Here is a 26,188-nt window from a genome sequence, read left to right as displayed (position 1 = left end):
ATATGTTATGATCACAAGTATGTTACAAAACAGAAAGAAAAAGATGGGAAGGAAAAACACCAAAATACTAACATTGGTTTTCTTGAAGAAAGGGGAATTCCAGTGATCTCTTTTGATCTCTCCTGTATTTCCTTATATTTTCTGCAGTGGATGTGTATTAACTTTTATCATTAGAAAATGCATTTTAAAATTTAAGTCCTAGTTCAAAAACTAAACGTGTCAGAGAAAGGGGGCAGACAGACTCCTCAGACTTACAGGGCAGCTCCATGGAATGCCATCCAGGTCCCCAGTGCTTCTGCTGCCAACACTCCACTGATACGCATGTTGAGACTGAGGAAGTTTCTTCCTGCTTCTGTGCCCCCTTCTCCCGATGGTTTCCTCATTGTCAGGCCACGTACGTATCTGCTGAATTGAGTTGGAGGCGTGTGCATTCTATATTTTTCTAAGAGTAGGGCCAGGCTTTTCCTGAGCAGTCGGGCAGCGGCAGAGGGGTGCCCTGTGGGGAGCTTACCCAGGACCTGCCAAGCACACCTCCTTGGCCACCGTCAGGGCACACGTTCCGAGGCACCAGGCTGGAGGTGCAGTGCCTGTCCCAGCGGTGATAAGTATTTGTGGTTTGTTTTGATTCAGATTGGGGAAGACATTGAGCCCTGCTGAGACAGCATCTCTCTTTTATTTGCTTTGCTGTTCGTGCTAATTATGGAAGAGCTGTTTTTCCAGGAGGAATGGCTCCTGGTTGGCCCAATCTCAGCCACCAAGGTAACAGGGAATGTTCAGTGTTCAGTCATGATTGTGGGCTGGATGGAGGTGGCACCGGCAGGAGACCAACAGAGGAGGCCCTCCTCCCTGCCCCCAGTTCTGGCTTTCGCTAGAAGACAAGAGGAATGAGGAAAACAGCTACCCTGGGAAATGCCTTCCTTGAAAATGGTTTCCTTTTTCTCGGGTTTGATGAGTTTGGGGATTTGTTGTTGTCATTTTTTAAGTAGAAAAATATACCGACCATTAGCGTTCATTATCCTAGTCTGATTTGGATCCGGCTCTACCTGTAGGAGATGAATGTGGTAGGCCAGGAGGCCCCTGTGGATTCTAATTTATGTTTTCAGTTGTTTGCCATTTTGTATCTTCATTATGGGGCTACTTTCCTGTTCCTCTAAAGTCATCTTTCCCAGCAGGCTGTTTCTGGACTATTTAGTACTGTGGTTACCTCCTGCAGGCTGTGTGGCCCCATCCTTCACCAAAATGTCACCTCAATTAATTCAGTGGCCATGAGACAGATCCATCACTGGCCCTCCGATTCCCGTCAGCAGGCGCCCATGAGTGATGGGCATCTCCGCGCCTCCCGCGGCCCCCCTCCCGTGTGAAGTCAGCTGGGCAGGACTCACCATCCGTCTGGGCACGGGGGCACCTGGCTGGCCCGAGTCCTCTCATACCCTGTGCTGAGGGAGACGTCAGCCTCAGGAGACCCCAGGCGCATTCATTCCACCTAGCTGGCCTTGTTCCCCAGCCCTGCTCTCAGGGATGCCTCAGGAGAGCCAAGGCCCTGGCAGGGCAGCCAGGCGCCCTTTCCCTTCGGGCCAGGCCTAGGCAGCGGGGTCTTAATTGAATCTGCTCATTCCCACCCTAGTTCCACACAGCACAGCAGTGCAAATGGAGCTGGCAGAAGAGCTGACTTCTCATTTCTCTTTCCTCTCCCTTCTCTGGCCCGTAGGTGTTTGAGGAACTGTGGAAGAGGGAAGGCAAGACTCCAGGGCAGATTGTTTCAGAAAAGCAGCTTGAACTGATGGAGGACCGGGGGGCACTGGAGCAGCTCTGCCACTCCATGATGGAGGCCCATCCTCAAGTGGTGACTATCTCGGGCGGGGGAGAGGGTCAGAGCCACCTGCAGAGCCAGCCCCAGGACACGCCCAAGAGCCTCGCCATCACTCTCTGTGGCAGCCCAGAGGCTCTTCCTAAGAATGACTGGCCCAGTTTCATCTACAATTCCCTCATTGTCATCTTTTTAGTTAAGGTCAGAAGAGATGAAATAGGTAGATATTGGAAAAACACAACTTCTTTTCCTATAAGGAGGATACCACCCCTGGAGTTTACTCTCCATGGAGGTGTAATTTAAAAGGGTGTCAGCAAGCTCACGAAATCCAAGCTGTGACCTCCCAGGTGTGTCGCCCTCTCCCAGGGTCGGCATTTCGAATCTGGTGTGGTTAGCGCCACTTCCTAAGGACCTCCCGGTAAGGAACCAGCAGGTGTGCCTGCAGATCAAGGAGAGTACAGGAACTTCGGCTTCATGCTTCTAAGAAGTGGGAAGAAAGGCAGAAGGGAAAAGTATTTATAAATTGTGGAGAAAATCCCTGACAGGAGCATGGCTGAAAACCAGGTCATTTTGTGTTCTTAGCACAGCACAAGACAGAAAAGCTAAAACAAGTGGCATCCCTTCCTCCCCAAGTCTTATCGTATTGTCTAGAGATACTTTTCAGTGGGGAAAAAAATTGTGAGCCACTTTCTCAGAATAATACCCACCCACCCATCAGCTTCCCGGGGACACTTACAGCTCTGTAGAGAGCCCTCGATAAGGAAAGTGAGCCTGCACCGGGCCTCAGCAGCCTCGTCTTCCTGCCTCATCTGTGGTGACTGATAAAGACGTGCTAGTAGTTTCAGGCTTGTTCTGCGGGACTTGAGTGCAGATCCTCATGTCATTGCCCTTGGAGATGCTGCAGAGCAGGAGGTCGTGCGGTGGCCCTAACAGTCAGTGGCTATTTGATAAGAATTCAGTGCCTCCTGGCTTCCTCACTCCCCCCACCCACACAGCACACTCCCCCGACCCAGTGCTCCGGAAGACTTAGCCAGTGTGTAGATCTGCTTTCTGATAAAGGGATCTTCGTGGTGGGGAGCACGGGGAGAAGGAAAGCCGCACATTTCAGCTGAACGTCACTGAGAATCAGACAGGTCTCCTCACTGATTAGATGCAGTGATTCATCTCAGAGAGATTATCCCTCCCCAGACTCAGTATCCTCCGGTCATTATGGCATCCCAGAGGAGAGGGCCCTGCCTCCCACGTGCCACCTTCTCTGGCTTTCAGCAATCACTTCTTGCTCATTTTAATCAGAAAGCAGAGTAGCAAAAATCTCCTTTGACAGGAGCCTAGAAACCTACTCAGAAGTTAGGCCCCTCCCCTTTTTCTGTTCTTCATTTTTATATCTAATACTAGTGGAAATAAGCGGAATTTAATTTTCAGTAAACGTAAGCCTTAGTTTGGGATTTGGAGGCATGAGTCTCTTCATTTTCTCCTCTTAAGTAATTTCTGTCTTTCTAGGTAATGGATTTGAAGAAGGGAAACCCCAGAGCTATAAATAAACTGATTGGGTTGGTCCGGAAAGCGACCCAAAGCCGAGCAGATCCAGCCATGATAAAGGAGATCCTGGAGAAGAAGCTGTCTTCGTGAGATGTTTGGGGTCCCCATGCCCAAGGGAGAACAGTGCAGCCTGACTGGCAGCAGGATCCTGTGAAAGCTGACGCCCATGTGCCCTGTCAGTCCCTGTCCCAAGCCACAGCTGTGGCGTTATATATCACCAGTGTTCTCACCCTCTGGGCCCTGTGCCTGGAGGTGCCTCCACAGCCAACCGGCAGCCACCCCCGCCTGCTTCATCCACATCAGGAGGGTCCGGTGATGGCTGTAGCAGTGGTTAAGGAGTAACACCTTCTTGTATTAAGGAATTTTAAACTAAATAAAATGTTATGTTAGAGATACTGTTACCCATTCTAAGAAAACTTTTCATTCTGCAGTTCCTTCAACAAATATTTTTGAGCAACTCCTAAGGGCCAGCCATTGTCGTAGGTGGTGGGCATTAGCAGTGGTCAAGAGAGACTGTAATTTGGATATACTGTTTTCAGACCTAAACACAGGTTAACAAAGATGAAAACACAACCAAATAAACTGGCACGGTATAAACACACATTTGTTTAAGGATGTCTCAAGAGGGTGGGAAAGGAGGATATTATTAGAATTAATCAACCTATTGACTGAATAGAAGTGATACTGCCTGTTCAACTCCCTACCCATCCCAGAAGGCGCAGGTCTGAGAATAAATGAATTTTAAAAAGTAAATTTTCAAATAAATTTAATCAATAAAATATATACTGAAATATCACATAAAAATTAACTTACTTACACTTCAAAGATTGTGCAGTTGACAACTCCCCCCAACTCCCCCAACCCTCAGGCCAAACAAGATAAAAAGAAACAAGAAAAAAGTTGTAACATGAAATTGACTTGTTTTGCTTGGAAATAAGATTATAAATTAGTAAATCACAATCTTGACCTTTCACGATAATGGTGGTGCGCTGCAGGCATGACAATGAAGGTGGGACTGTCTGCACCCCTGTGCTTGTGACACTAATACTGTTCTCTCCACTGCACCGGAACACACCTTCATTCGGTATATGCCTTTGTTACCTCTGACTCACATCGCTTAAAGACCAGTTTTGCAAATGTTGTTTTTTAAAAGCGTACTTGTCAAAACCGTGATGTAAGAGAAGAAAATCCTTGGAGGCCTTGATTTGAAGCTGTGAACCTGTAGCCTACCAAGGACAGTACAAATATTCCCGTTGTGAACGCTGCTCCAGAAGCAGCTGAGGAACTAGAAAAAAGTGGACACCCCTCCATCACCAATTCAGCGACTCATGCTTCCTGGCTTGTACAGTTGCTCAGGACTTCCCTGAGAGTGATGAGAACGGGGCCCCTCTTCCCCAGCCCAAAAGGTAGGCAGAGAAAGGTAACCAGTTGTGTGGTTCATTTTGGACAGGCATGAGGAGGTGACTTTAAAAAAAAAAAAAATCTTTTAAAAGAATTAGTGACAGAATTTTAAGAGACTATGTGACCTTACCCTGGAAGCCAGGTGCCCCGCATCCTGTTGCGGTCCAGAAAACTACTGGGTCTAAAGTAACATGATTTTCACTACACCTCTCTACAAGAGAGTAAGGCTGAATCAGTTCTCTCCTCGCTCTGCAAGTCTCTGAATTACAAATGGGCAAAGGTGGTCTGAGACTAGGGTCTGACAGGATCTTTATTTTGTAAGAAAGGATAAGGTTCAGTTTCGTTTTATAAATTCCATTTTCACCAAAAGTTCCGGCTTCTTGGTGACTAAACCTTACAGAAAGTATCAAAGATCTTTCCAGACCATTTAAAATTAAGGGCTTACTTAAAAGAGGGTGCAGCCAGATACAGACACTTCAGCAAAACTATTATGTCAAGTGAAAACCGCAAAGAGGAAGATGCCGTTGTTAAAGCCCTTGATTTGCTCAGGCTGATTCTCATTCAGCTCTGACAATTGCCTGTTGTCTTGAATGCCAGCTTCTGAAATCCCGAAAGCCAAACCTTGTAAGTTGATATCACTGCAACTAGGAAAAAACCAAAGCATGGCTCTGACTGAAACCCGATGAGATATTCTGAAGATATGTTTACATTAACACCCCAAGAAATTCGCTAAGATGGCTCTGCTTGTAAAGGGGCCTCTGAAATACAATTTTATATTCTTGCATGAGTGTGCATTTAGTCTGGTCTACTGGTTCACTCTTCAGGGAGAAATCTCATTAAAATGTATGAATTGGCGCCACAGGTGATGCCATTGCCATCTGGCTCAGGAATCCACACACCTGTAGGCTGGGTGTGTAATGCTGAGGCTCTGACTAGAAGTTGGAGTGTGCTGGAAAACTGGCTCTGCCCCAGGCTGGCTTGAACCAGCTCTGCCTGGTCAGGCCCAAACCCTGTGTTCTGTTGCCTGGGGAGGAGGTTGGAGGGTTCTGGTGGGAAGGCAGGAATGTGTCAGCCCTAGCACTCTGCATGCTATCTAACAGAGGCAGTATTCAGTAAAAGCTCGCTTACTGTATGAAGCAAATTAATGGACAAGCTTTTGTGGGGCCCTTTTGAAGAGACTGGTGATACCAAGTACTAGGCTTCTACATTCTAGGTCTAGAAAAGAGTTGTTTAATCTCTGTCCAGGGTTACACATCAAAGTGAACTTCTGTTCCTGTCTTTCAAGGTGTAGGCCCAGGCCTAGGAAAAAGAACCTAGATCATTATTGCACCAAGATAAGGATATTTTAGCTGAGCTCCCCCACCCCACTAACATTTTAGTAATTATTGCTAAAATAATTACTAAGAAGGCCTCGAAGTTTTGGAAAGTACACGCCCTCCTTCAGCTTTGAGTTGGAGAGTTCAGGACACAGCTTACAGCTCGAAAAGCACACGCTCTCCTTCAGCTTTGAGTTGGATAGTTCAGGACAGCTTACGGCCATGCCCCGCTATTTCATATTGTGTCTTTCATTTCCATTGAACTTAGTTGCATAGTTTCTACATAGTAACTATTGGGGAAAAGCCACCACATCTATCTGAAAGGCTGTGTTCTTTACCCATTACCAAAAGCAGCGTGGAAGTGGCTGCCGTGCCTCTTCAGCAGGTTTTAGACAAACATATTCATGGATTATTTGCAAACAGAGCTGACCCCTGCCTGTGAGGTGGGAAGCATCTGATTGAAACCCTTAGTCAAATAGCTTAGCAAGAGTTGTGTAAGTAAGATTGTCAACACCAAATTCCCTCTTTCAAAATATCCACAGGGCAAAAAGGGGCCTTGTTACAGGTGGGCCCTTCATAGACTTGTCCCAGTAAAAAGTCAGCTGACACACTAAGCAGCAGAGGCTTCTGCAGCCTCCGCTCCACGAAATTTAATCTGGCCTAAGAGCCTCCATCATCTTTGTTGTGTTCTGAAATGATACAGTAAATCTAAACTCCCCGAAAGATGCCTGAGTGCATGTTGAAGTCATGCTGACAGGTCCTACTGGCCGTCTTGTTACTTGTGTAGGTAATAGTGAACTAGGTTACTTAAACCTTTTAAGACAGGAACAAAATTCACAGTGACCCTACAAGCTAGGAAAGGTCAGTCCTAGCTAAAATCTTGATCGATTTTAGGATTCTAGGTGCAAGAGGTCAAAGAACTGAAGGCTTCCACCCATCCTGTCCTGCTCCTTTTCCCTAAAGAACCTCTGAAAATCTTTCACTATAGTCCTGTTTATCCAGTTAATGAGCTGCCAGGATAATCTGTAGTCCCAAAACAAGTAATGGCCTAGTAAGTGCCTGAACATAGAGAGGATTTACTGAGGCAAAATTATCCTAAAAACCATTTTCAGTCTTCTGAGAGCTCTTTCTAAAGCATTAGGTTTACGATGGTCATTCAAAAAGAAGGGGAGGGGAAAGAGTCAACTTCATTCTCTTACAATGTTTCCTCAACGATGTGATTTAAGGGTGGAACATGAACTGGTTTGACAGTGTTCTGTTTTAAGCAGTGACTTGATGGAGAATTAGTGTTGGGTGATTTATAGACTGATGGCTGAAGCAACAAGGGGCCTAGAATATCTTCTTAATGACCTAAAGCTGATGTGGCATCAGCTACAAGAGACTGCTGTTTCCAGGAAGAGCTCACACTGCAAAACAGGCTGCCGTTTGCAGCAAACCACACATGACACCAGCCTGAGCCAGTGACTTGAAGTAGCACATGCAATAATAGCTGACCTGCAGTAAAGTGTTTCATAAAAATGGCAAGCATGACAGACAGCCATTTCAGTAAATACAGGGCTGGTAATTAGCAATTACATTGAACTGCCCTTAAATGAGAACTGGGGCATATGTAGATACTGAACACCACACCGGGACCATTTAAAATGAAGGGCTTACTTAAAAGGGGGTGCAGCCAAATAAAGATAGTTCACGAGAACTATGATGTCACGTGACCGTCTTAAGGGCTGATTATTCCCAGAGGACGATGCCATTGTTAAAGCCCTGGATTTGTCCAGGCTGCTGTGGCTGTGCTTCCCTCCTGAAGACAACCTAGACACGCTGATCCAGATTCAGAAGATCAGCCCATCCACAACCCTAAACCTCCACCAGACCTGGGAATCGGTCCACATGACGGCCATGCGCAACCCTAAACCTCCAACAGACCTGGGAATCAGTCCACATGACGGGACAGCCAAGCTGATTCAGAGACACTGGAAACAACTTTCAACCCGGAGTACCCACTGGCTGCCCAAATTAAACAGGCAACCTCAATATTCGTGGAGCGTGTTCTAGATTCTGTTCATAAGAGGATGCTTTCCTGACAAGACCCTGGCTCCATGATGTTTTATCCTGGACAGAAACCAACTATATCTGACCTAAATAAAAGCTACCTGCTAAGGAAAGGGTACTCCTGATGACCTAGAAAAATACTGAATGCATCCTAACACCTGACAGACATCCACTCCAACCCAAGCACATCAAAGTGTTTTCCAAAATAATACTCAACAAAATGGGGACGACTTCACAATTCCTCTAAATACCAGGGAAAGGAGGTATTTAATGGTAAAGAAAAATCACATCTCTAACTGGCTATTCCAGCACTCCCATTTCATGGTTGGGAAATTGTATTTTACCAGCCATGAAATTATGTTTTAGGGTGAATCTAACCTGGAATTTCTTTGTGTAAAATTTTAAAAACATTTACTTGGCCATTTCCAAAAAATCAATTTTAAATATCTCAGTGCTCTCATACAATTTGAACCACAGAAGTCACTCAGTCTGGACCTTTAAGTCAGGCCCTGAATTATGAATTGAGGTTAATGTTGTGATACTCTAGGAACCCTTGGCTATCTCACCTTTCCCGCCCAGGCCAGACGCAGTGACCCCAGCTCAGGGGCTGCATCAGGGGGCAGTACCCACGGTTTCTCTTCCCCTACGTTCTTCCAGGAAGGGGCACAGCGACTGGTGTGGGAGCCTGTCACACAGAGACGTGTCCGCACTCTCGGACCATATTTTTAAGCATGCCAAACATATTTAAGATTTTCCCCCCAACTCATTGCAAAAAAAGATATTTCTAAGGGCTTGCCAATTTACTTTAGGACCGGAATATTCTACCTCATTGCCAATGATTTTTTTTCCCGACAAGGAGTTCCCACTCTCACTCACCCACTCCCTGGTTTCTTCATATCCACCTAGATCAATGTTCACCTCCCTGAACCATGCAGGATTGGCTCTTCTCCTGTGGGTAGACTCAGTTCTCTGCTGTTTTTCTTTTGGTATGTCTAGTCGCTCCCTAAAAAACCCACTTCTAGTTATTTCACTCAGCCACATGGGTTTTCCCATTCTCTCTATGTCCAGCTCCATTTTCTGACTTCATTTTGCAAAACTATGGACACAAACCTCTGAGGACGGTGATGGATTCAGAAACATGAGCCGGTTTCCACATCCAAATAGGAAGTTAGCGTTATTGTGTGAGTTTGCTGCCAGCACCCCAGCATGGGAAGTTAAATTCTCCTGCCTGTCACTGCATACACCAGTCATCTCTGTCGTCATTTAAAGTAAGTCTACTTCAGGCTGGGCCCAGTGGCTCACACCTGTAATCCCAGCACTTCGGGAGGCCAAGGCGGGATGATCGCTTGAGCCCAGGACTTTAAGACCAGCCTGGGCAACATGGTGAAACCCCATCTCTACAAACTATACCAAAAAGTTAGCTGGGTGTGGTGGCACGTTCCTTTATTCCCAGCTACTCAGGAGGCTGAGGTGGGAGGATCACTTGAGCCCAGGAGGTGGAGGATACAGTGAGCTGTGATCACACCACTCCACTCTAGCCCAGGCAGCGCAAGACCCTGTCTCAAAAAAACAAAATCATTAAGTTTATTTCAGTACCTATTGAAAAAAACAGTAAGACGCACAAAATCAATCTTTTCCCAAAGGAAACCTTCCACAAAGGGGACCATGGTATTCTACCAATGCAGAAATATGGATTCAAGACGAATCACCACCACCACCAGATAATGGAGAGAGGTGTAAATCAAACCACGAAGCTAAAGAATTCCATTTCCAGATGTGGCGTTAAGATTTTATGACTTTGTAAGTCCAAACAAGAAGATAAATACTTGTGCAAAAACAAAGTTAGAGTATAACAAATTACAGCCGCACTTCCATCTTCAACTATTCCTCTTTCTCTATCTTAAGCTACCTTCTTTTCTAATGGAGACTTGTGGGCTGTGCAAATACAAACAGACATCAGGAAGCCAGGAGCAGGTCAGTCTGCTGTGCCTCATCCCTTCTGGCTGCTGCACCACAGCTGAGCAAACCATTTGTCAAGACAAACAGAAATGTACGGTGAGTAGGAATCTTTGGTGTCTTGCTTGGACTATGACACACGAAAGCAAGGCTGGCTCCCAACAGCTCACCCTGCCCAGGTCAGGTCTCCTGTTGTCATTTCACAGGCCAGCTCTCAATTTCTCATTTGCTCAATACAAAGCTGCTTCAAGATTCCTGAAGCACAAAAGGGCCTCCACTGCTCCACAGCATCACAGGTGTGGTTCCTTCCTCCACTGCCCTGCCTGTGCATGAGGGGCCTGATGAAGACTGAACCAGTGCTCCGGAGGCACAACCAACAGACCTGTGGCTGCCCTCGGGGCTCCACAGAGACGCCCACAAAGCACAGAGAGAGCCGAGGCTTCCAATTTCCCTCCACACCGGCAGGCTCACGTCCGTTACTTGCTTCTCACCTGCAGAACTGGGCCCAAAATAGAGGGGAGTGGAATTTGATATCCATAAAAATCAGTTGTTTATGGTCTCATTTTCAGCTCACAATTATTCTGTGTTTTCCGCTCTTGGTGGTGGTTTAACATGGCTGGGCTCTAAGTATAATCCTGCCTCTTGGAGCAGGCTGCAGAGCAGCAGAGGGTTACTCATACAACATGGTGGGGCCTTCTAATGAACCCCATTACTCAGAAGGCAGCATTTCCATGCAGAGTGAGTCACCAGCAGGCACTTGGCTTTGCAGGGCTCCAGGTGACCTGTTTGCATTTACATCCAAGATCCCGAAGTGGGTTGTACAGTTCCTGTTTCTCTACAAAGTGCAGCTTATTAGCAAAAGCGAATAGAATTTTAAATAATGACCAGTGTTTTTACAGGCTACATTTAGTTTATCTCCCCATCCCACCCAGCTTACCCTCCCTGAAAAAACCCACTATGAAATGGCTTCACAAGTTAATCAGTTTGTTTTTATAAAACACTTATAAAAATAATGATGGCTGTCTTCTTACATACATATGTGAGACCATACTTTCTTCATCTGATAAAACTCCTAAAAACCAAAGTAACAGTTTGCATAGGTATACTTAATTTTGTGCAAATCTTACTAAAATAAGGCCATCTTCAGTGTTTAGATAGTGTCATGCTGATTAAAGTAAGCCCTCAAGAAATAAGAAAAATTCTCTGCATTCCAAATTCTCTCCAAGGACATCCGACTTCCCAGGCAGAGAGCTGAGACCAGTGGCTCTGCCGGCACCATAAGGCAACACACGTCCTGGAAGTAAAATCCAAAGGGACAGATGATATGTGCTTTCGTGATGGAGGCAGGAGGGGCTCCGTCTTTATTCTTCCTTTATAAAACAGAGGCCAAAATGCAGGAGGCAACAGGACCATCCGCGCAGTTGCAGGTGTACAGTCTTCCTGCGGTGCTGCTGCTGAACAGCTGGGATTCTGACATGGGGCACTTCCGGACATCACTGAACCCCAATATTGCTTGGTGTGATCTGAGCTGCAAGATGAATCACTCAAAGGGATAGGAGAATGACACCCAAAAAATATAAGGAGGAAAAAACAGAGCAAAGAAAACTGCCATGGGAGCAACCAGCTTATGAGACTTACATTCTATATATAACATAAGGTGGAAAGGCCCGGCTAGAGAGAGAGAGGAAAGATACAGAAAATTCCCCTCCCCACAAATCAAGTATTGTCAGGAAACATTAAAGTAGAAATCTTTGTAAGCAGCTTTGCATTTAACATTCAGTCAAGACATTAAACCTTACAAAACAAGAACCTCTATTTTTAAAAAAAAAAAAAAAAAAGCTAACAACAGGAGTCCTCAAAGTCACCCAGTATCTTGTAGCACAGAATGGAGTGTTCCTGGGCCAAGGCTGCCAGCTCCTTCAGGAACTCTGGGAAGAGGGCAGCAGCCAGCATGGGGTTCCTCACCGGCAGGGGCAGGTTAGGGGGTGCCTCAGCCACCTTGGTTCGGTGGGTCAGGAAGGGCTGAAGCACTCTTGGAGGTCCATCCAAAAGGTTCTTGCCACTTCCTGTCCTGGAAGCCTCCTGAATGGGATCTGAAAGCAGAAAGAAGACCATGATGGCGTCCCTCCATAGCCTTCCCATCCACCCTCTTCAGTGGAGCATGTGTTTGGGGGCAGAGTTGCTGGAGAGTATCTAGTCATGAGTGCAGTTCCTATACTGGACTAAATCCTGAAGATGCAGCCCTTGTGCACTCCAAGACACACATATTTGCCCAACAGATATCCTCCAGCATATAGCATGTGATATGAGACTTTCACCCAAAATTCCTTCTAAGAACTTCACGCAGAAATCATGGAAAGAATATAGGTTTGTCAAGAACCCTCCATGCCAGAATATGGAAATGGGGAAAACTGACAAAGGCATCTCCTGTCACTGGCTTATTAAGGGGCGATGAGTAGCCCCACCTGCTCTCCCAGCCTCCAATGCTGGGATGACTGTTCTCCCTTTGCCGGTGAAGCCCTGACAGCACAGCATAGCTCCAGCAGGGAGGTTGGGTGAGCTGGGTCACTCCAAGCTCTCTGCAGCGGGTGCTCCAGCCTCTCAGGCTCCCCAGTGACCTCCAGTCTTCTTCTGGCTGGGACCGCCAACGTTTTACATAAAAGGAGAGCGGAAGATTCCTTGAGATCAGCAGAAATGATGGAAGGGAAGTTGGGTGCTGGTAAGACCAGAGTAAGAACTTCCTGCAACCATGGGGAATTAATAGTATCAAATGGCTTAGAAGCCTACATTGAAGGAGGGTTGCCAAGGGTTTCCATCTCAATTTCAATAACATAGGCCTAAGATGAGTTCAAACTTTAACATATCCAAGTGATTTGCATTTTCTTATCAAACTACTTTTTACTAATTAAAATGGTTCAACTTCCCTATTTGATTCCTGAACATCACCAGCCCTCATATATTTGTAGGAATTATTTATGCCTTCCTCTGCCCCCTACCCAAACAATCTCATTACTCCTTATAAATCATTACATTCAAGTTCTTCATTATTTTGGCTGCTTCTTAGAATTCAGTACCATTTTTCAACACTCTTCTCAGAGTGTTGCTTAACTACAGTACTAAAAATTCTTGACATTTATAATACTTTCCACATCTCACTACTATAGTCTTTAGTGCTAAAAAAAAAAAAACTTCCACTTTCCTGCTTTAAATATCCTTTTAGATTAAGACTTATCACAGCTTTAATGCCATAAAGAACTGGAAAAGTTGCTGAGAATCTGTCTTCTGCTACCTTCCAGCAGAAATTCATGCCCCGGCAACAGAGTGAGCACAAAAGTGTTGATATCACTGAGGTACATGTCAACCTTGGAGAGCACTCCTTCTCATCCCCAACCATAGCTCAGGCCCTGTCACTCTCCAAAGCACCCAGCAAAGCTCACAAAGGAAGCTGGCCTGCATTCCAGTGGTGAATGGGACACTGTGGACACTACTCCCAGACCGAGACCTGCACTGCTCATGCTGGTTCCTCCACCTGGAATTCCCTGCCCCATTTCTCTGCTCACCTAAATCTTACTAGCCTTAGAGGCATTATTAGTATAGTGGTTAAGACCACAGAGTCTGCCACTTGCTGGCTGACTTCAGGCAAGTTGCTTTACCTCTCTGTACTTCGATTTCCTCACCTGCCAAAAGCTCATAGAGTTGTTATAAGGATTAAATGAGTCAATAGGTATAAAGTACACAGGGATCTCTGAATGGGTATCAGCTACCACATCATCCTCATTAGTACAGTTGCCACCAAGTTCACAATGAATTTCCAGTTTCCTGCCCCCAGAATTCATTCCTATAGTCTTTATGCCTTCCTCTGCCCTCTACCCAAACAGTCTCATTCTAGCCTCCTCCCCATGTTATTGACCAACTAAGGCCTGCACTGCCCTTCAGCCTCACATTGTTTATGTTTTATCTCCTCTACTAGACTCCAACCTTTCTCAGGGCTGAGCCCTATCGCTAACATGTCTTTAGCAACCCCTAACACACTAACTATATTCATAGTAGGAGCTAATAAATATTTGCTGAATGAATGAGTGAAAGAACTGATCTCATCAGTCTTCCCTACTCCTGATGCTCCCTACAGCTGCTTATATTCCTCATCTCCCCATTCTCCTTCAAATTCATTCATTTTCTTCTCCCCTAAAAAGGGGTTTTGTGATTCATTTATCTAGCTTGAGCTATGAATAAAAAGTGTCATTGCTAAGGCTCATTTACTCAGTATGAATCTAAGAATCAGAACTGTCTTCACTAACGAAGACAGGAGAATACCCAGTGAGGGAGACCAGGGGCTGGCCAGGAGATCCATAGCACAATTCCATCAGCGGCTGCAGCATGTTGACCCGGGCTCCCCTCCGAGGTCTTGGCCTTTCAGTGTGTCACCAAGCACCATCAAATTCTCCATTCAAAAGCAAGCAGACCCGAGTTATGGTCCCTACCTGGCCACCAGCTCATCACAGAATGTCTCAGTTTCCATCTCTGTAAACTGGGGACATTACCTACCTGATCTCCCTTCTAGAATTAGTGCCCAGTAAAAGAGCTCTGAACATAAGTAAATACAGTGAACTGTTACTCTGTGGTTTGGAAAGTATTTGAGTAGAAAGAGAAAGGCCTGGCAAATGGCTGAATCTCAGAGACCAACAGCCTCAAGAATAATAATGTGGAACTGGGAACAGGACATCCGCTTGCTCTGCAGCAGCGGCCACACAGACTTTTACCGCTGTTGGAAGCATTAGTGAGAAGGCTCGTTTTTCACGGGGCTGCCAGGAGGCGAAGGGAATGCAGGGCCTGCATGATGGAGCAGCTCTGGCTGCAGGCGCCTGAGTTACGCCCCTCATAAAAGGGTCCAACAAGCATGCACGAGCACCTGAAGAAAAAGGCAGGGCGGAGGGAAGTATAAATAAATGTCAGAATTAGGAATGGCTTCTGAAATGTTGCCCTGGGTCTGAAAAGCTGCAACAGAAGGTTTTCAAGACTAATACTGGGAAGATTTCAGAAGTGAGGAGAGAGATACGTTATGTGTTCATCTCCCCGGCAGCAGTATTAGGCAAAGGGCAGAGCACGCAGACACTTGGACCACCAAATATTTGGCCCATTACCATAATTCTTCATTGTAAACTGCTCTGCATCCCAGTAAGAACAGGCCTCCCAGATTTGAATCATTTATGGGAAATCACGTCACAGTAAATGCTTCAGAAGTCAGCTTTGTATAAGGGGACAGGAAACTCTCATTCTGTCAGTTAAAGATGCTTTAAGTGGGGAAAGAGTATGACTTGGCTAACCTGGAAAAGTTAGAAAGTTAATCTAAAAAAACTCAAGTGAAAGAAAAGTGTTATATCCAGAGAGAAGATTCTTACAGGTCAAAGCCCTGGAGTGTCACAGACCTTGCTTAAGGAGCATGGAACCCAGCTAACTAATTTGACAACCTTAGGCAGTGAGAACAAGTTCCCCAGGCATATATTTTGCAATCATGGCCTCCAGATACTCTGAAACCAGGACAAGCCCAAGGTGTGAGTGACCCTCACCCTTTCCCTGAATGTGGGGGTTAAGGCTCAGTGTACCCTGAGTATCTAGTGTACCTCAGTGTATCTAGGTTGGTCAGTGTGTACACTCGTCTCTGAATTAGCTAAGATGGGCTCAGGCACTTGAGTTTCACGATCCTGGCTGAATACCCTGGACCTCTAATTTTGGCTTCCTTGATGAAAATGAAGCTAATGGTACCTTTTTTGCCCTTTTCAGAGTGCTATTTGATAATGAAAATTGACCACCTGAGAAAGCACCTTATAAACTGTAAAATACAATGAAGACTAGGCCTTGTCTAGGAGGCTACAGAATGCCCACAACTTGTTGCAGCTCTTCCCATCAAGCGGTAGGGTTTTTGCTCCATTCTTCAATCTGCGCTGGCCCTGTGTCTTGCTTTGGCCAACAGAATGCTGCAGAATGGACCTTACATAAGCTCTGAGTCTGAGCCTCTAAAGATTCCTATGCTTCTGCTCTCACTCTTGGAACCCTATTAACTGTGACATGGACTAGCCTGGGCTACTCTGCCGGATGGTTAGGAACACCCCCATCACCCTCATCACTCCAGCCAACAGCCACGGATGTGAGTGAGGCCATCCTAGACATCCAGCCACCCACTGATGGCAGCCACACAAGCGAGTCCAGGCAAAATCACCCTGGCCCAGATCAGCAAAACACCCAGATGACCACACAGATTCATAAGCAATCATAAATGGCCTTGTGCTAAGCCAATGGGTTTTTGCAGTGGTTTATTATACTGGCAACTGGTGCACCTTCTCTCGCGGGGTGGGTGGCAGCAACATGCGCCCTGTTCAGGAGGAACACAGCTCACACACTGACCACCCGTGTGTCTAAGGAGGCCACGTGGCACCTGAAGTCCACCTTCCCACAGAGGTGCCAGGGCCTCTCCCTCCATGAACGCCTTTGCCTGCTCTTCTCAAAGTCCAACAGCCTGAAGCCCAACTCCTCACTTTACCAGTGGCACATGGCCTACCTTTCTTTCAAACCCTACCTTGCAGTACCCTAAGGGCTCATCACAACCCAAGTTCTGGCTTCAGCTAGAAAGCACCTAAGAGATGGAGAACAAATCCTTCATTGAAAAGTCAAGGGACATTGGGCCTGTGAGGTAAAGCGAACAAGATCAAATAGCTGCACAGGGGCAGCGTCAGGCCTTCAGAGTTCTGGGTTCTTTCCAGCTTCTTTGAAAGGTGGAACAATCGCCCTGAGTTTCATTTCCGCCACTCACTGCCAGTCTTGTTTCTGATCACTTGCCTTTGGCCCAGGACCAAGAGCCTTACTCTCTCCATTGTTCATCTGCCACGAAGAAGCCTGATTGGTCTGTGTGTGGAAAAGTAAAAGCCAGTGCAATATGTGGCATTCCTACTTTGCTCCTACCAAGGGCTAAGTCACAGCTCAGGGGACAATGGTCAGCAAATCGGTCCAACCAGAGCTTAGATAAGGTAAAGCAGCAGTGGTGCTCCCGGGCCTGGCCAGCCATTCTCAGTGCTCCTACTAGCACCGACCCATCCCCTGCCCCCACCCCTCACTCTGCCAGGGCCCTGGCCTAACGCCGCCTCTAGAGGTCATAAAAAGGCACTCTGAGAGGTTTTAGGCTGAGCATAAACTTTACTTCTCACAGTCCAAACCATTTTTTTGTTTTGTTTTTTGTTTTACCTCCTAGGGCCCTAAAGCACACTTATTTTTGGCCCAAGAGCCTCTGAAAACATAATAAAGAGAACACATGCCCTCCTCAGGAAGGGGCTGCCCAAAAAAATGGCTCGGAGAGTGCACATAATGCCTCTTTCTGGCCCATGTGTGCTGTGTGATTTATTCTAGCCTGATAATACCCTACACGTCAGCTCCTTCCAGGCACCACTCTCAGTTAAAAGACCAAATCCCCTCTAGACCCTCCACAGAGGAAACAGGCCAGGTGTGAGCAAGGGAGACCTTTCTTTAGGATTAAGAATGTGAAGAGGTGGTTCCTCCCTGTTGCATAAAAATGAAAATATCTGAATGCTTCTAGGATCCAGAAGCCAGTGCAGCGTCTGTGAACTGAGGCCAGTAGGCTAGGGACGTGGAGGAGGAATTTAAGGAGGGGCACTGTGGAGAAACCTGGCTTACCTTTGGTTAGTGCCGCAGGGGTCATATCAGACATGTCCACACGGAAGAGCAGGTATTGCTGGGCTTGTATGAGGAGTCCTGGGAAGTCTCTCTCTACAGAGGCAAACTGTTCAATCTTGTTTTTCACAGATGCAAGGACCTGTCAAAACAGCATTACTGATGTTAATGCCTCACCATGAAATTCCACTCTCAGTTATCAATATATCTTGCAGGTACAACCCTCATTATGGAAACTATTATGATGTTAGACATTGGCTCATTTTTAACTGCCTGGGTGTTCTGCGTAGGGCACCCTCAAAACATCGAACTAAATGAAGCTCTACAGTTTGTTTAGAATAAACTACACAGTGAGCTTAATAGGACAGGGAAGGAAAGCAAATGAATTAGAGCAGAGATGCCCTACAAACTAGCACCCACAAAATCAACAGGTATGGATGTAGGCTCAGCCAACATACCTGATAGAGAGAGCGGACGCTTGGCTGGAAGACCATGTTGGTGTTGAGCAGAAAGGAGCGCAGGAGTGGCTGGGGGTAGCTGGCTAGCTGAGTAATGATCCCAATAAGCAGCAAATTAACATGTAAAGAGTTCTCCAGCATGTTCTCCAGCTTTGACAGGACCACGCTGATGAATGGGCCTGCAGGAAGAACATAAGGCTTCAGGGCTGGCTGGGCTCACACGGATGCCTTTCCCTGACAACGGCAGAACCACTGGTGCCACAGCTCCCAAACCACCACGGGCCTGCAGGTGCAAGCCAGACAGCAAATACGGCCAAGTTTTCTCCTGCCTTGAGACCAAAACAGAAAACAAACCACCACGGCAAAAAGAAAACAGAAAAATAGGCATGGCTACTGACATTTTGACTCCATGAGCAGTTTTGATACTTATTAAAATTATCACAGACCTAAAAAAAAAAAAAAAACCAAATAATTTAACTTTTTTAAATTAAAATATGCTTTTCTACATTGTTCCTGTATTTCTTGGGGCTGCCAGTGCTTAACACATGACAGCCATCATCTCATGATGCACAGACTGTATGGACTGTAGCATTTCATGTAAGCACCAGAGGCCATTGAAAGTCTTAGTAACGAAACATCTGTGTAAAGAACACCAAAAATGCACAAACTATGTTTATCAAATAGCAACACTGAGAACAGGGGTTGTCTATCCTGAACAAGCACACTGAGAAAAATTTGGTTTTGTCAAGTGTCGTAATGTGGAACAATAAAAAAAAAATGGGTGAGAGGTGGAGGAGTGCCTGGTTATAACCTTAGCAACTCAGTAACCACACCTGAATTTTCAGAGGAGAGAGAAAAGGGTGTCAGTTTGGGGAGATATAGTTCGCCGTGTCATAGATTTCTTAAAAAAGAAAATCCGTATGACTACAAAAGCAGTCATTGAAAAAAAGCAGTTAAAAAAATTAGTCGTACAAAAGCAGTCCATTAAAAAAAAATAGGCAAAAAGAAGTTTCTGCTACTTTGGGTCACTAGAAAATTAATATGCTTTGAGTTCACTGAGGGCAGGGAACACCAAAAATAAATCTGGCATTAATAAACTTACTTGAAGATACTTTAAATTTTTACCATAAAAGTGTTCTGTTAAACACAATGAGAATTTTGCATTTCCCTTGGTGGAGCTACTGATGATGCTACTAAACCATGACATGTTTATAACAAAAGCACACATCCCTTGATAAATAAGCCATGCCTCATGAAGATGTCACCAACATTAACAAAAACATACTTTATCACAAGATGCTTCATTCAGAAGCCCTGGTAGCATAAGAGAGTAAAACCCTTTGCAAGGAACAGAAGCTCTGTGTGTAGAACGGGAACACCAAACCGAAACCTTTACCACACAGGGGAGGAAGAGGGTAACTGCAATATCTCTGTCTCCAGGAACACCGAGGATGTCTCTAAGGGATCTCAACACAAGAGGCACCATCCCCTCACGTGTGGCATTTAGCCTCAACTTTCCCATCCTTGGGATGGGAGGCAGAGGTCTTTAGTCACTTTCCATGACATAAGAGGTCAATGAACTCTTCAGATAGAGACTCTTTGGAGATGCTTACAAACAACTGGGAGACTTTGCCAAACACATTTGGAAACTCTGGATAGGGACCCCAGTTTGAAAGCAATGAATGGTTTTCCCATAAAGAACCCCAGAAATGTCAATGGTAACTCTCAAGGCATCGCAACACAATTCTGGCTTTCCAGGTAGATCTAGAGGGGGAAGGCTGCTGTCTTCAGCTTCCTCTCTCTTGCTCCCCTACAGTCCCTGGCTCAGCATCTATTTCCTTCCAGATGGAGCAAAAGCAGGTGAATTAAGACATACTTAGGTGGCCAGAGTCTTCTGTAAAACATATGACCCTAAAATGATCCCTCAACTTCTCTTCCCCAGTCCCAGACTGTGCCTGGCCACATACAGCCATCCTACAAACTCTAAACTGCTGACCATGCAGTGACCAGGGGAGACCATCCATAGGACATCACTACTATAAGGGGTGAGGTGAAGTGGGAGGGTTCCCACAAGCTTGAATCCCATGCCCTGTGGAGAGGAAGATGATGTCATCATTGACCTATGTGAATGACAGACTATTATTAGGTCAAGGCCAGTAGACTGTAATGATACAAATGGAGTCCACTTTGACATTATAATTAGTGTCCGCTAATTAAATGACTCATCACTTGGGTGTGTGCAATAAAAAAATGTGTTAAAACTTTCAAATTCCTACTTTATTCTTAGTTTCTAGCACTACAAAAAAAAAAAAAAATCCCTGCTTAACAAAAAGTGCGTAGGGGGATCTGGTAAGCAGCCGAAAATCGAAAGACTCAGCACAATTCAGGAAGCTGCAGGTGTGTCTGGAAGACAGCGGTTTTATTTTCTTCCCACATCTCCTAGGAGCACACATAGACTCCCCGCCTCACAAAGTATTACATTCTTCAAAGTCACTGAGACTATCTCCACTGTGCCTCCTGTCATCCACTCACCGCTCTCCCCTGTTCCCCTGCCTCCATCGAACCTGCACCCTCTTCCTGCACTTCCCCTGTCCAAGAATGGAGCAGCCGTCGATTCTGTGCCTCCACTCAGCAAATTCTACCCTGGACATATCTCCTGATGTGGACCTGAAGCTCCACCTCCCCTGCTCCGCTGCCTGAGGTCAGTCTCATTTCTGGTCTGGACTCCAGCAACAGTATTTCTATGTTAATAGAGATTTAATTTAATTATTATTGAAAACAGTTATTAAGCACATCCTATCTGCCAGGCAGTGTGCTGAGCACTTTTCATGTATCAACTCACTCAAGATTCAAAACAACCCTAGGAAGTATATTTATTATTTATCCCCATTTAAAGAGGAGGCAGAATGCTAAGTGAACCCACCTTTGAATAATAGAATTTTAATTCGCACCACCTGTTCCAGTGCTCTTACCCAACACATTATCTTGCCTGCCAAGGAGAGAGAGAGAGAGAGAGAGAGAGGCAGAAAGAGAGAGACAGAGAGAGACCTAGCATTTTTAACAATACACCCTGGAGACCACACCTCGTATCAACACATACAGAGCTCATCTCAGGACCACAAAACATTAGATTGCCAGGGTGTTGCACAAGCAAGTCAGTCTCCCACCGGTGGGTATTTGGGTTGTTTCCAGTCTTCTTCTATTCTAAACAATGCTGCAATGAACATCCTTGTATGTACACCTCAGCATACAGTGTGAATACAGCTCTGAGGACATTCCTAGAAACAGAATTACTAGATAAAGGCACTGGCACATTCTGAATTCTGACACGGCAATAAGGGTGTCTCACTTGTCTTTCCTGGCACCAACTTCTCCCCACTCCAGTGCTCAGCACACACTCCTACCAAAGCTGGCCTTTTCAGATCCAGTCACATCATTCCTCAACTTTATACTCCAGGGGCTTCTTCAGTGACAGGGCACAAGGTTTCCATCCCTCAGCTTGGCCCAAAGGCCCTCCATAAGCTGGCACCAACCAAGCTTTCTGCCTTTCTCTCCCACCTCCCCACCCCACATAAACCATGCGGTCACACCCCACAGGTTGGCAGGCTCTTCAGTCTCCTCCTGCTGTCTCCTCTGTCTGGACTATCATTCTCACCTGCTTTCACCTGGGGACTTCCTTGCACTGTCCATCCTTCTCCTCTGTGAGGCCAGTCCCACTCCCCTCACTGGGTTCCCACTGGATTGGCATATGACAACTAATCATGCATTTCCCACTAAGAGAGTACACTTCTTTGTTGGAGTCTCCTCTGAAAGTCTGTGAATTCCTCTAATGTTGTGTCCTTATTTCCTAGCATAGCACCTGCCAAACATCAGGGGATCAATAAAAGATTGCTGAACACATGAATAAATAAAATTAGACAAATGGAATGCTTTGATTTTGCTGGGAAGTGAACTCATTTCAGTGGAAATCAGATGCCCTGGAGAGAAGAAGTTAAGCCTAATGCTACAGAACACACTCAGAAGTTCAGAAACTATAAAGCAGACATACATGGGAAGAGAGATGTTTCCTAAAGCTGTGTACAGGGTTCTAAAGAGGAAAAAGGAAGGTTTTAGTGACAATTACCTGTATGTATCAAAGAGCTTGCAGTATGTTTTTTCAGTTCTCAGGTGTATTATATGTAAAATATTGATGTTATTTAATTGGTTGTTGGATTTGCTTTTTTTTTTTTTTTTTTTTTACCTTGCCCTGAGCTATACTTTCTTTCCTCTATTTGCACATTTCCCAGGAATGAAGCTCCTCTGTAAGAAAGCTGGAATTCTAAAGAATAATCTTCATGGCCATGGGTAGTCCGGATGTCCTACGAGAAGGCAAGCTGTGACATGCCAAGTTACTGCTGCCCTTTCCCTCCAAGTGAACTCTTCCAGCTCCCCCTTCCCTGTCCCCCTTATCAACTGGGAAAAGTGAGATTATCTAATCCATTTTACTTATGATTGACTGACTGATTGAATTTTAATTAAAACTCATTCACACTGAAACATTATCTCAACTAGAACCGCAAGCCCTTAATTGTGGAATTAAAAGCTTTCTTCCTGTATATACAAATCTTCAGGCATCAGTAAATAGATGAATATTGGAGGAGGAGGCTGGAAAAGCTCCTTGAAATCACATAAGCCTACTTGGCTGGCTGGACCAGAAGGCAATCTGTTATCATCTATTTTGGGTTACTCCAAGAGGTAGGAGCACAGTCCCTCCTCACCAAGCTTCTCCAGGGAGCTACCTGTCATAAAATGAATAATGACCTCCCAGTATCTCATTCAGTCCTCACAGGAGCAAATGGAAGGCCTGGGATGCTAAGGCCACATGCTGCTAAATGCTAGAGCCAGGACTCAACCCCTGGCCTGGCTCCAAGACCACTGTCGCCCTCCGTTGCTACTATCTTCCAGCCCCTCTCCTTGCTACCTAAACACCATCCAGTGGTCCCACCCTGGCCCTCCCTGGGCTTAGTATGCCATCTCATCTATGGCGATTCCCATTGCACCATGATTTGTAAATGCAGATTTTGTTGGCTAATATTTAATGATGTTTTCTATCATAGGTCTTCACCCCAACCTGCCTATCTGTAAATCCTACCCTATCCCTTTACCTCTTGCAAGATTTCTACCTGTGGCTGGTGGTGTATCATTGAACACACACACTCTTTCAAAGCGCTCTTAGTTGATGTGGGTCCACTCCACTTATTTTTGGATAAAGATTTTGTGATTCTCTGAAATGAGCTCCCAGGCAAAGGCACAGCTAACCCCGATGCCTCTGATGTGTGCACAGCTACTGTCACCCAACAAGGACTCTGAGCATCTATTCTGTGCTCTGTTCACTCTTCCAGTGCTAGAGATAGAGCTCCACCCTCACAGAGCATGCATTCTACTCGGGGAGACAGTCATTTGTTAAAAATAAATGTAAATAAGTGCTAAGGAGAAAAATAAGTTAGTTACACTAGAATAAATGAAGTCATTAAATAAGAAGTCTGGATTCTTGTGTGGTTTAATCAGTCCTACTATTTTAACACTGACATATCAAAAGAAGTTACTAAGTAATAAAATCTAACCCCTAGCTTGAGAAATAAATAAGATAATCATTGCAAGAACGGCAAAATAAAAATAAAGTCACCCCTCTTTGCTCTTGACAAAAATATTTTCAGCCCTCTGTTAGACAAACCGATCATATTCCTTACCTTTGCCTACCTTACTTTCCTGTTCCAATACATACAAGTACTTTCAAAAGCAGAAACCACAAAACAATGTAAGATGGTCACCTGTGAATGGGGTGCTTTGAGTCCTCACGGGATGGCGACTGGCAAAGGCAGCCTCCTCTCTCCCCACAAACGGGGAAAGCACAGTCTCTACAGCAGGTGTCTCTGCTATAAAAGAGTCAAAGTCATCCTCCTCCTCTTCTAGCTCCTTCTTCCCCTCCTCCTCCTTTTCTCCTTTGCTCTCTTCTTCCTTCCCTTCTTCCTCCTTAGTGAGAAGCAAGGGATCAGGTGTGGGGAAATTCTGTTCCATCAAGCCCTCGGCGCTGGAATCCAGCTCTTTAATGATTTGGTCATACTGGGCAATGAGATCCTCGCTCTCCGGGTTGGCGGCTGTCAGGTTAGAGCTGTCCTCTGCCTCAGGGGCAGGGGATGCTAACTCTGAGTTGGATTCTGTGGCTGCTTCAGGTTCCCTCTCTTGCTTTGGCTCCATGGGCTCACTGTGAAATGGGTCTGAATTGTCCCTATTGCACTCCTCCTCTGAATCTGTTGCTGGCTGGGTGCTGAGGAGGGAGCCGTTGTTGATGGAAACACTCTGAATTTCAGCCTGGGCTTCAGCTGGTGGTCTAGCAGCTTCCTCCTGAGAATCCTTCACGTCCTCGGAGTCCTTCTCAGCACACAGCCTGTATACCATCACATCATCCTGAAAGTCCGACTCTTCTATGTAGGACCCTTTGAAGAGCAGGATGGCATTCTTCTTCATCTCCTGGATGTGTTTTGGGGGATCAATGGGTGCTGGGGGGCGTGAAACCTCCAGATCATCATAAGGCCCAGGGGAGCCCATGTCAGCCCCTGAGGAGATTCCAGTGTCATAGCTGTCATCCCATTCCAGCTCTGTCTGGCTCTTGTCCTTTCTGGGAGCTAGCTGAGCTCCCGTCTTCCTGGGGAGTTGTTGCGGGAGCCCGAACACAGGGCAGGCCGAGCTCACACTGCCCTCCTCCGTCAGACCCTGGAGAAACGTCTCAGGGTCGGGGGAGTCGCCATCATACAGGGCGGACCAGACACGGCAGTCCCTCATGCAGCGGAGGATGTTGGTGTGGGCCTCCCACAGGTACTGCAGGTAGCTGATGTCCAAGGCTTTCCCATACTCCACAATGCAGGCTGACTGGGAGAACGCTTCAGGGAATGGCCACTCCACAGGTCCTGCACAGGAGGCAGAGGTCCATTAGAACAAGGGAGGTGTGGGGACAAAGGTAGTGGATGGGGGTGTGATCCATTTAGGCTAAGACTGTGTCTTGCCAGCTACTTTGGGTCTAATTATATCTGATTAAACAACCTCTGAATAATATGGTTAGATTGTAAGAAGGAAAGATTAATAATAGAAACTCTACCCTCACAGAAGATAGAAAACCAATGTAGCCAATCAATAGTGGCTATAGCCAATGGAAATCTATTATCTGGTACGAGTCATTAGAGAAAGAAGAGCTGATGATAGCAATCTCTCAGGTTGTTGAGAGGATTAAATTAGGTAATACACCTGATATAGTACCTGCCACAGAGTAATAACCTTAAAGTTTTTTACTTTGAATCTAAAGTGGAAGGCTGATAATCCATGAATTTGAGAACCAGACTTTTTGTAGAAAAATCCTGGGTTTTTAGAAAAGCCTATTAACTCATTCTGCCTTCCTGGGGACTATCGAGGATGCTGATATTATCAAATGGTCTCTTAAAGTAAAATCATATTCACTACAAAAGTCATTTTAACCTAAGAATGCTGCTCATGTTACTATGACTGCCTTTGATGTTAAAAGTTCCAACTTCACTACTGAAATAGCTGTGAAAATATCTTCCTATAAGTTTACATTTTCCCTCAAAAGAAAAAGACTGAGGGAAAAATATATAGTCTATCATTTCTTAAACATCTAGTATGATGCAGGTGCTTTATCAATGCTATCTAAGTTAATTCTCCCAGTGATCCTGTATGGTAGATATTATTTTCTCCATTTTCAGATAAAGAAATTGAGGCTCAGAGATGAAAGAATGCCCAACCCAAATTGTGGAAGAGCCACAATTCAAGCACAGGCAATTTCACACCGACCTCCATTCTTACTTCAGTGCCACATCTTTGCAAGCCTCACGTCTCTTCATGCTCTAAATCTCTACCAGACTGGGTCAGAATTGAGCCTTTAAGAATACCCATTTCCAGGGCATTAGGGTAGACATAATTCACATTTTACA

General features: G+C 45.6%; 2 protein-coding genes across 27 annotated transcripts in view; one reads left to right on the top strand and one right to left on the bottom strand.

Moving 5' to 3' along the window:
• The window catches only part of GATB (glutamyl-tRNA amidotransferase subunit B), an 84,918-nt gene extending 81,171 nt beyond the window's left edge, over positions 1-3,747 (top strand). For 12 of the 24 annotated variants that reach the window (XM_045392951.2, XM_045392950.2, XM_074040612.1 and 9 more), the window contains 2 exons: positions 1,709-1,843; positions 3,308-3,747. In XM_045392951.2, the coding sequence (XP_045248886.2) occupies positions 1,709-1,843; positions 3,308-3,436 (264 nt within the window). In that variant the 3' untranslated portion in view covers positions 3,437-3,747. Of the gene's footprint in view, positions 1-1,708; positions 2,009-3,307 lie in introns of all 24 variants that reach the window. The other 12 variants (XM_074040599.1, XM_074040598.1, XM_074040602.1 and 9 more) reach the window with 1 other exon arrangement.
• Positions 3,748-9,884: 6,137 nt separating this feature from the next.
• FHIP1A (FHF complex subunit HOOK interacting protein 1A) overlaps positions 9,885-26,188 on the bottom strand; it is a 264,968-nt gene continuing 248,664 nt past the window's right edge. For all 3 annotated transcript variants that reach the window (XM_065545584.2, XM_045392945.3, XM_045392946.3), the window contains 4 exons: positions 24,017-25,153; positions 18,207-18,385; positions 17,752-17,890; positions 9,885-12,161 (listed from right to left, as the gene is read on the bottom strand). In XM_065545584.2, coding sequence (XP_065401656.1) covers positions 11,908-12,161; positions 17,752-17,890; positions 18,207-18,385; positions 24,017-25,153 — 1,709 coding nt within the window. In that variant the 3' untranslated portion in view covers positions 9,885-11,907. The remainder of the gene's footprint in view (positions 12,162-17,751; positions 17,891-18,206; positions 18,386-24,016; positions 25,154-26,188) is intronic.

Source organism: Macaca fascicularis, chromosome 5 (genome assembly GCF_037993035.2).
Source record: "Macaca fascicularis isolate 582-1 chromosome 5, T2T-MFA8v1.1".
Lineage (NCBI taxonomy): Eukaryota > Metazoa > Chordata > Mammalia > Primates > Cercopithecidae > Macaca > Macaca fascicularis.
The sequence above is the reverse complement of the archived record's forward strand: the minus strand, read 5'-3'. Positions and strand labels throughout refer to the sequence as shown.